The sequence below is a fragment of the Nicotiana tomentosiformis genome, chromosome 2, assembly GCF_000390325.3.
Source record: "Nicotiana tomentosiformis chromosome 2, ASM39032v3, whole genome shotgun sequence".
Lineage (NCBI taxonomy): Eukaryota > Viridiplantae > Streptophyta > Magnoliopsida > Solanales > Solanaceae > Nicotiana > Nicotiana tomentosiformis.
In genome coordinates this window covers 147,822,506-147,833,492 of record NC_090813.1, presented here as the reverse complement: position 1 = coordinate 147,833,492, position 10,987 = coordinate 147,822,506, and the positions used below count along the sequence as shown (strand labels likewise).

At 42.4% G+C, this 10,987-nt stretch overlaps 1 protein-coding gene and 1 non-coding gene across 2 annotated transcripts; one reads left to right on the top strand and one right to left on the bottom strand.

Annotated features, from left to right (window-relative positions):
- Positions 1–7,931: 7,931 nt before the first annotated feature.
- LOC117276136 (small nucleolar RNA R71) lies at positions 7,932–8,038 on the bottom strand. The gene has a single exon (XR_004506363.1). It is a non-coding gene; the product is annotated as a small nucleolar RNA R71 (small nucleolar RNA).
- Positions 8,039–9,086: 1,048 nt separating this feature from the next.
- Positions 9,087–9,635, top strand: LOC138905826 (uncharacterized). The gene has a single exon (XM_070194342.1). The coding sequence runs from the start codon at positions 9,087–9,089 to the stop codon at positions 9,633–9,635; it is 549 nt and encodes a 182-aa protein (XP_070050443.1).
- The last annotated feature ends 1,352 nt before the right edge of the window (positions 9,636–10,987 follow it).

The window sequence follows — 10,987 nt, the reverse complement described above, 5'->3', positions numbered from 1 at the left end:
ATAATTGGTTGTCTTTCAGAGTCTGAAGAACGATCCGAAGGTGCTGCTCATGCTCCTCTCGACTGTGGGAGTAGATCAAGATATCATCAATAAACACAACCAAAAAGGAATCCAGGTAGGGATTGAACACCCGGTTCATCAAATCCATGAATGCTGCTGGGGCATTTGTCAGCCCAAATGGCATCACTAGAAACTCATAATGCCCATACCGAGTCCGGAAAGCTGTCTTCGGAACATCGGATGCCCTAATCCTCAACTGATGGTAGCCAGATCTCAAATCGATCTTTGAAAACACCTTGGCACCCTGAAGCTGATCAAATAAATCATCAATCCTCGGCAATTGATACTTGTTCTTGATGGTGACTTTGTTTAATTGCCGATAGTCTATACACATCCTCATCGATCCATCTTTCTTCTTCACAAACAACACAGGTGCACCCCAGGGCGAGACACTAGGTCTAATAAAGCCCTTATTAAGCAAATTTTACAACTGCTCCTTCAATCTTTCAACTCTGGCGGGGCCATGCGGTATGGCAGAATGGAAATGGGCTGAGTGCCCAAAGCCAAATCAATGCAGAAATCAATATCTCTGTCGGGTGGCATCCCCGGCAGGTCTGCAAGAAACACCTCTGGAAACTCACGAACAACCGATACTGAATCCATGGAAGGAACCTCTGCACTAGAATTGCGGACATAAGCCAAATAAGCTAGACACCTCTTCTCGACCATATGCCGAGCCTTCACATAAGAGATAACCCTGCTGGCAGAATGGCCAAGATTCCCTCTCCACGCTAATCGATGCAACCCCTGCAAGGCTAAGGTCACCGTCTTAGCGTAACAATCTAATATAGCATGATAAGGTGACAGCCAATCCATACCCAGTATGACATCAAAATCAACCATGTCGAGAAGTAGAAAATCTACACGAGTCTCAAGACTCCCAATGGTGACCACACACGAACGATAAACACGATCTACAATAATAGCATCTCCCACTAGTATGGACACAATCACAGGAGCACTCAAAGAATCATGGGGCATAACCAAATAGGAAGCAAAATAGGATGACACATAGGAGTAAGTAGATCCCGGATCAAATAGAAATGAAGCATCTCTACTGCAAACTGAAACAGTACCTGTGATAACAGTGTCAGATGACTCAGGTCAGGCCCGGCTGGGAAAGCATAACACCGGGGCCGGGCCCCATCACCCTAAACTACGTCCCTAGGACGGCCTCTAGCCGGCTGGTCTCCACCTCTAACGGCCTGACCTCCACCTCTAACTGTCTGGCCTCTACCTCTGGCTCCCTGACCCCTGCCTCTGGCTGGCTGAGCAGGTGGTGAAGCAACTGGTGCCGGAACCATGGCACGAGAACTCTGATGCTGTGAGATTCCCGTTGCCCGAGGGCAAAATCTAGCAATGTGCCTCGGATCACCACAAGTATAACATAACCTCGGCTGCTGTGACTGCTGACCCTGAAACTGACCCTGTCGACCTGAATGACCACCCTGATAACTCTGGAGTGGATGTGCACTAATAGGAGCTGGTGGTGCACTGTAGGCTAGCTGGTAGGAATAATGCATCTGAGGGCCACGACCACCTGAGGCACCGTGGGATGCTTGGAGTGCTGAATGAAACGGCCTGGGAGGATGGCCTCTACCAAAAGTACTCCTACCTCTAGATGAGGCACCGCTGAACTCACCGGAATGACAAAGCCTCTTGTCAGACCCCTAACCTCCCTGAGTAAGAACCATCTCGACTCGTCTGGCGACATTAGCAGCTGCGTGAAAAGAAATCTCACTCCCAGTCTCCTTAGCGATCTGCAATCTGATAGGCAGAGCAAGTCCATCAATAAACCTCCTCACCCTCTCTCTCTTGGTGGGAAGCAGAAGAATGGCATGACGGGCCAAATCCACAAAATGGGTCTCATACTGAGTAACAGTCATACCGCCCTGCTAGAGACGCTCAAACTGACGGCGACGCTCCTCTCTCAATGTGATAGGTAGAAACTTCTCTATGAAGAGCTGAGAATTGGTCCCAAGTAAGAGCAGGCGACCCAGCTGGTCTGGTCAACAAGTAATCTCTCCACCATTTATTGGCAGAACCAGTCATCTGAAATATAGCAAAATCGACCCCATTGGTCTCCACTATACCCATGTTCTGTAGAACCTCGTGACAGCTGTCAAGATACTCTTGGGGGTCCTCTGAAGGAGCACCACTGAAGTGAACAGGAAATAGCTTGGTAAACCTATCCAATCTCCATAAAGCCTCAGAAGACATAGCTGGCCCATCTCCGACCTGCGCCGCAATAACCGGCTGAACTAATCCGATTGGCTGAGCTGTTGGAGCCTAATATTGGGGAGCTATCTGCTCTGGAGCGGGAGTGGTAGGAGTCTAAGCTCCTCCTCCAGCCTGATAGACTGCTGGTGCCATGGGAAATGCGCCAGTCTGGGCCACACTCTCTATAAGGCCCACCAAACGGACCAAAGCATCCTGAAGTACTGGGGTAGCAATGAACCCCTCCGGAACCTGAGCTGGTCCGACAAGAACAGTCTGGGCTGGAACCTCCTCGTCAATCTCTATCTGAGGCTCCATTACTGGGGCTGCTGCTCGGGCCCTAGGCTGAGCCCTGCCCCTGCCTCGGCCTTTGGCACAGCCTCGACCTCTGCGCCGTGTAGGAGCTATCACTGGAGACTCTCGTTGCTACTCAGCTGAGGAAGCGGTACGTGTTCTCTCCATCTACGAGAGAATAAGAGTAGAAGAGTTCAATCAGTATTGAGAAAGCAAAATCGCACGACAAAGAAGAATAGAAATGAAACTTGTTCCTAAACTTCATAGCCTCTGGAAGATAAGCACAGACGTCTCTGTACCGATCCTCCAGACTCTACTAAGCTTGCTCGTGAATCGTGAGACCTAGGCAACCTAGTGCTCTAATACCAACTGTCACGACCCGAAATTTCCCACCGACGGGACCCTGATGGCGCCTAACATTTCACTTACTAGGCAAGCCAACGTTAGAGAATCATTTACCAATTCCTTATTTCCGTTCAGTAATTAGCAATAATTAACTATGATGAAATATAACAAGTGCGGAATATCACACATCTGTATTAACTACTACCACCCGGATCTGGAGTCACAATTCACGATCATTCTAGAACTTACTACAAGTAATTGTCTAAAAGAAATACAATTGTCTGAATGAAAGAAAACAGTAGGACATAAAATGATAGACGAGGACTTCAAGATCTATGAACGCCGACAGATCTACCTTGAGTCTCCAGACAGCGGACTAATAGCAAATCTCAATCAACCTGAGCCGGTATCAAAATCTGCATAAAAAGTGCAGAGTGCAGCATCAGTACAACCGACCCCATGTACTAGTAAGTGCCGAGACTAACCTCGACGAAGTAGTGATGAAGCTAAGGCAAGGCACCTACAATCAACCTGTACAATTTAACAGTGTATACGCAAATAACAGGAATGAAGAACTAAACAGGAAATGTCGGGAGGGGAGACATACTGAGGGGAATACAAGATAAAGAACTACAACATAATGATCACCGGAGTAGTCAATATACCATGAATCAACAGGAATAGTGAATACAGTAAAGAAGAATGCACGGCATCACCCTTCATGTTTTTACACTCTCCCTTACCATAATGCAATGCATAAATAACAACAGGGAGATAGAATAACAAGTACAAACCTTACTTCAACATTTGGTTCCATAATATCAATCTTAACTTTGAAATAAAAACTCAATTATCACCAGAAAATTTCCGTAAACATGATAAGAATGATAATTTGAACAACACTAGTATAACACGTAGCAATTTGGCATAGGAATGAGACAATATCAGAAAAACAGAGAAACATAGAAAAACGGGTAAATTAGCAGCGCATAGGTACTCGTCACCTCACATATCACATGAATTTCACTTAGCAAATAATCTAAGGTTTCTAATTCCCTCAAGTCAGGGTTAGACATAACACTTACCTCGCTCCGAAGGCCACTTAATTCTCAATCACAATTTTTCCTTTGGAATTCACCTCCAAATCACTCGTATCTATTCAAAAATGACTCAATAATATCAAATATTACTAAATGAATCAATTATATTGCATAAATTAAATTTCCCAAATTTTTCTCTAAAAAGTCGAAAAATCGACTCCGGGCCCGCTTGGTCAAAACCTGAGGTTCAGACCAAAATCCTTTTACCCATTCACCCCCGAGCCCGAATATGTAATTAGTTTTGGAATCCGACCTCAAATTGAGGTCTAAATCCCCAAATTCCCGAAATCCCTATTTTCTACCCTAACCCCTAATTCTATCATGAAACTCTAGATTTCTACGTTGAATTCTAGTGATATGAAGTAAAATATTGAAAGAAATGAGTTAAGGAACACTTACCTATGATTTGGGGAAGAAAATGTCTTTGAAAAATCGCCCTAGGCCTCCTATCCTTTTGAAAACGAGAAGAAAAATGGTTGGAGTCCGAATTAAATGCTCACTGCCCAGCGACCTTCGCACCTGCGCATTCGCATATGCGGACGGGGTGTGCGCTTCTGCGAAAAAGGGCTGGGCCAACTGGGGCCGCACCTGCGGACAGGGTTCTGCTTCTGTGGTCCCGCTCCTGCGGAGAAAAGTCCGCATCTGTGCAAAAATGAAGTCCAGGCCTCGGTCGCATCTGCGGGGCTTTCGCTCGCACCTGCGACCAAAGGCTCGCAGGTGCGGGCACACCAGATTTGGTGCACCAACAGCCTTGTTGAGGTTTGAACTCAACTCGCGCATCACCCGAATGGCACTCGAGCCCTCGAGGCTCCAAACCAAACATGCACACAAGTCTAAAAACATCATACGGATCTGCTCTTGCGATAAATAACACCTAGAACTATAAATTTAGCACCAAATCAAATGAAATTCTCAATAACACTTAAAATTTTCTATTTTCTCAACTGGACGTCTGAATCACGTCAAATCAACTCCGTTTCTCACCAAATTTCACAGACATATCTTAAATATCATAATGAACCTGTACCGGACTCCGGAACTAAAATACGGATCCGATACTAACAATGCCAAATATCAATCAATTCTTAAAAATAAATAATTTCCAAACTTTTAATTTTCATCAAAAATTTAGAACTCAAGCAAGAGACCTCCGAATTCGATTCCGGGCATACGCCCAGGTCCCATAATTCGATATGGACCTACCGGGACCATCAAAGCATGGATCCGGGCCCGTTTACCAAAAATGTTGACCGAAGTCAACTAAAATTAACTTTTAAGGTAAAAATTCTTATTTTCATTAGTTTTCAACATAAAAGCTTTCTCAAAACCTGCCCGGACTGCGCACTCAAATCGAGGAGGGTAAAAAAATGAGATTTTTAAGGCTTAAGAGCGCAGATTCGAGTTCTAAAACATAAGATGACCTTTTAGGTCATCATAATGCTAAAGGAGTTTAAAGACGCCATGCCACAGGGCATGCCAAAGAGACTCTCGCCTAGGCTCACTATGGACCATGAGATTGAGTTGGTTCCGAGTGCGAAGCCTCCTGCCCGGGCGCCTTATAGAATGTAACAACCCGAAATCATCGAGTTTCGGAGACAGTTAACAGAAATGGATCGTTGTGCCCTCCAAGTCCTTTATGGGTCCCCTGTTCTATTCCAAAGGAAATAGAATGGCACCCTGATGGTAGGCTATAATCTTGTATTTTAGTCACTTATTGCACGCTAATTTACTGCACTTTATTCATTTTGAGCTTTAATTGATAGTGTTCTATACTTATTTTGTGGTTTATGCCTTGTAGGAGTGATTCTGAGCTATGTAGATGTTATGGAATAAATTCGAGTGAGTTGGAGCTTTGAAGTCTGCATAAAAGCCCCAAGGGATTAAGCTGGGATCGTGTTCGGGGGTCGAGGACCAAGTCTGGACGTTAAAACGTAAGAAAAGTCCGTACTCTGAGAAATCCTCACTGTCGCGGCATGGGCGGCATATGGGGCACCGCGGCTTTGAAATCCTCTATTGCCTGTCAGAACTAGCTCTCTAGATTTCCCCACTAATGTCTCGCATGGCGCGTCGCCCCATGTGGCACGCCTGTGCAATATTATCAGAGTGAAAATCCAATTTTGGCTAGGAGAAGGTGATTTTGTCTAGGCCCGACCCAACTTGGTATAAATAGATGGGAAAATATTATTTTCTAGACTTTTGACACATATGCGACCTAAGGAGGCTAAGAAGGAGTTGGAGGAACACGACCACAAGGATTTCATCATTCCGTCCTCACTCAAAACCCGAGTTTGGATCGGAAATATGTTTTCCTATACTTTTATTATATTTGTGATGAATTGCTCCATGTCTATGGAATAGTTCTCGTTAGGATTTGATGGAATTGGTTTATTGATGATTGTTTGTAGATTAAAACTCTAGTTTTATATATTGAAGCATTTTTGGATGATTTAATTGTTGCATCTATAATCACGTGTTCATGTAATCGAGAGAGGCATAATTTGTGATATCTTTGCATTATATTGTTGGTTGAGTTCATTAATTCTTCTTAGTAATCGCTAGAGGCTAGTTGAATCATTGATTAAACCTAGTTAAGAGGATAATTGAGAGGTTCTCCTAAAGACCAATCTACCACGTATGCTTGCATATCTTCACGTGCTTAAATTGGTTCATCTTGTGAGGTTAAGACTTAATCGAGATAGGAATTTTGCCTAACGTTTGAACTGATAATTGAGTGAATTCGAGAGACTCACTTGAACATTAGAAGTAAATTATCTAGAGTTAGATCCCAAACAATTATATTGCACCTATCCTATCAAAACTCTATCTTCTCCCATCGATAACCTTCTTTACTTATTTCTTGCTTCGATTGTCATTAGTCAATAGCTTTAGATTCTTAGTTAATTTTAGTTAGACATCTTATAAATCTCAATTGTTGATTCTCCTATATAGCAAACACGCTAGAAACTACGAGAATACTGTTTAAATTCGATCCCTGTGGATACGATATTATACTATACTATATTTGATTAGCGAGCATAATTTAGGTGTGTGTTCTGAGCTCATCAAATTTTGGCGTCGTTGACGGGGATTGGCAACCAATAGCATTTGAAATAGTTTGTAGTTCTAATTTAGGAATTTTTTATTTTATTTTATTTTATTTTTTTCTTTTTATGTTTGGTGTTCTTTGACCTTGCGCAGGTGACAAGTTTAGAGTGGTGCATGACTCGAGCTTCTGCGAAAGTAGTGCTACCATACGAGCCAGAGTTAGAAACAAAAATGTGATAACTGAGGAAGGGAAGAAATCTCACCGATACATCAGAAAAGGTTGGGGAATCCTCAACCAAACAAACTATGGTTGAAATTGGTGACGATAATATAGATTTGGCTGCGAGAGAAGCAGCCCAACAAAGAGAACAAGTTTCACGGGATGTTGAGGAAGCAGCTATTAGAGATGCATAGATTATTTACGAAGAAGACAGGGGTCGGAGAATTACTCAAAATCAACCCTTGGGGGCAGACAAGTTCAGAAATATAGCTCCCATGCCTGGGAGACCACTTAGCGATTATGCTAGACCGGTCTACAATCAAGGTTTATCAAGTGTGAGACCACCTCCAATTGCAGCAAATAATTTCGAGTTGAAGCAAGGATTGATTCAAACCCTTCAGAATTGTTGTGTTTTCAGAGGGAAGCCTAACAAAAATCCAAACACCCATCTAATAGACTTTGAGGAGATTATGAACACCTTTCAATACAATTGAGTGTCACAAGATGCAGTGTACTTAAGGTCATTCCTCTTTTCACTTAAAGATGATGCTAAGAAGTGTCTAAGGAGTTTGCCCAGTGGATCGATCAGAACTTGGGAGGAGAAGACCAGAAAATTCCTTGATAAATATTTCTCCTCAGCTAAGACGGGCAAGATTAGAAGAGTAATCGATAACTTCTTCCAGAAAGAGACTGAAACTGTTTTTGAAGCATTGGAGAGGTTTAAGGAGATAGTTAGGAAGTGTCAACATAGCGGAATTGAACTCTGGATACAACTCCAGGATTTTTGGGAGAGATTGGCACCGGCCTCGCGTTGAACATTGAGCAATGCAGTTGGAGGCCCTTTGATAAAGAAAACTCCTGAGGAGATAGTTACAATTCTTGATGAGTTATCTAAATATGTTAATCAATGGCCTTCTGAGAGTGCTGAAAGAAGAAGATCAACTGGTGTTCACCAAGTTGATGCTAATACACTTGTGTAGGTATAACTTGATGCTATGGATAAGGAAATAAGTAAGCTGGCCTTAGCCTCGATACAAAATGATCCTCACGCAGCTTGTGATCATGAGTGTCAAGCCTCAACTGAGGAAGTTAATGTTGTGGGAAACTACAATTATAATGCATTGGGTTAGAGGCACCCCAGTTTTTCATGGAGTTCGCCTGGAGGTACTGCGAATGCTTGGCAACAAAATAACTCTAGACCCCGGGGACAAGGAGCTCCAGCATACCAAAATCAGCAGAGGCAGCAATATCAGCCTCAACAGCCCATTCAGCCTAGTCTAGAGGATCTAATGAAGGCCTTCATTATCAAGACAGATGAGAGGTTGGACGCCCATGGAGCAGCTATCAAAAAACTGGTCACTAGCTTTCGAAACATGGAGAGACAAGTGGGACAGATTGCAACAACATTATCTGAGAGGGCTATAGGAACGTTCTCGATTGATACTAAGAGAAATCCCAAAGAAACAACAAATGCTGTAACTCTGAAAAGTGGGCAAGTGTTGAAAGATCCCACCCCGATCCAAAATGATGTGAAACTTGAAAAAGAAAGTGCGGAGTAGCTGAAAGGTGATGTTGATAAGAAGAAGAAGAAAGGCCCAATGAAAACTGAGAAGAAGAAGAAGAAGAAGAAGAAGAAGAAGGAAGAAAAATCAAGAAGGGAGGAACATGATGAGAGCGAGCATATGCCTGCTTTACCTTTCCCCCAAAAGCTATATAGAAAAAAGTTGGACAACCAGTTTGGGAGATTTCTGGATGTGCTGAAATAGGTTCATGTAAACTTACCATTCACAGAAGTGCTCTCACAAATGTCTTCTTATACCAAATTCTTGAAGGAGATCCTTACAAAGAAGAGGAAAATCGAGGATACCTCAGTGGTCAAGCTCACAGAGCATTGCAACGCGATATTGCAAAACAAACTCCCACAAAAGTGTGGAGATCCAGGGAGTTTTATTATACCTTGCTCTGTAGGAACTATTCATTTTGATAAGTCATTATGTGATTATGGTACCTCAATTAATTTAATGCCTCTATCTATTTATAGGAAACTAGATAAGGAGATTGGAGAGATAAGGTCTGCACCCATATCTTTGCAGCTGGCGAACCAAACCACTTTAATACCCAAGGGGATAGTGGAAGATGTGTTAGTTCGGGTGGATAAGTTCGTATTTCCTGTGGATTTTACAATGGTGAATATGGAAGAAAACAAGGAGGTCCCCTTCATCCTAGAAAGACCATTCTTAGCGATGGGTAGAGCTATATTGGATATACACCAGATAAAACTCATGCTTAGAGTGGGTGAGGAGACTGTGACTTTTGAGATGAATGTAGGAAAGGGGGTGCAAAAAAAAAACTAGCTGCGAGTGTTGAGTGAAAAGTGAAGGGGTCAAAAGAGAAGGCTGCAGTGAGCGAGAAAGATAAGTGTGGGGTGTACCCCAAAAAGGTTGAGAAGAAGTTATTTGCATGGATGTGCGCATTAGTTCGAAGGCGAGGAATGGAGCCCGACTTCGATTCAGACCCCGACTAAATGTTCAGGAAAGTTTTCTTTACCTTATGCTTTTTAATTGTGTGTCATGGGAAAATGCCACAACTTAAAGTGTGGGGTGGGGATATTTGTATGTATGTATATTAGTTTTAGTTTTGTTGTTTTAGTAGTTAGAGATAAAATATAATTGAAAAATTCCATAAAAATTGAAAAACATTCGATTTTTCCCGACGATGGATATCATCGACAGGTTTCTCGAGGGATTAAAGTCAAAAGAAAAAGATAGATTTTCTTTTGGTAGCTAGTGTAATAATTTCCCCTTGGTTTTTCTTTGTGTCGCGGTGCTTTTTCAAGGGTTTTGTGTGAACTGGGTGTAGTTAGTTTCTAATTTTTGGAGTAAAAAATCTTGTACTATGAATTGAATTGAAGGCAATATCTCTTGAATTTATTAAACCTTGAGAACAGTAAGTGCTTTAGTTGTGACGCTTAGGCTCAGTTTTGGACTCTTGTATAAGTACCTTAAATTGTATGATCTTTACTTTTCTTAACTGCTTTGACTAGAGTGTCTTGATAGTCCAATCTTGAGTGAGTTATGTGCCATGAGCGTGTGAGGTTTTGTATTATTATGTGCATTGCATTTGATGTCCAGAACTTGCCCTGTGTGTTTGCAAAGTGAAATAGTAGTTTTATTCAGTCTTGGAAGTGATATAGGCATTTCTTTATTGAGCCAGTGATATGTGTTTACCCACCTAGTTGTTATGTATCATAGTTGTCACGACCCAAAACCTAACCCGTAGTGATGGCACCTATCGTGGTACTAGGCAAGTCGACCTTTCCAAAACACTTTCAAAATTTAATAGAAATGAATTAAGATATTTAAAATAACCAGAATTTCCTCATAAATACGGGGTAAACCCAAATAAAACATAAGTGCGGAAAAGAAATTGCTAGGCATCGGGGTGTCACTAATTCATGAGCGTCTAAGTATTTAAAACTATTGCATCCAATATCTAAATATCAGTACTAAAACAGAAAGAAATGTGGAAGGAGTAACAAGGTCCTGCGGACGCTGGCAGCTACCTTGCAGTCTCAGAAACTCAAACAGGCCTGGACTCAGCAATCTCCGTGTTCAGACACACCTGGATCTGCACATGTAGTGCATGGTGTAGTATGAGTACAACCAACTCAGCAAGTAACAAAAATAAATAAGGAATCGAGAAGTAG

Coding starts and splice junctions, on each gene's coding strand:
- LOC138905826 (XM_070194342.1), top strand. CDS start 9,087: ATGTCTTCTTATACCAAATTCTTGAAGGAGATCCTTACAAAGAAGAGG.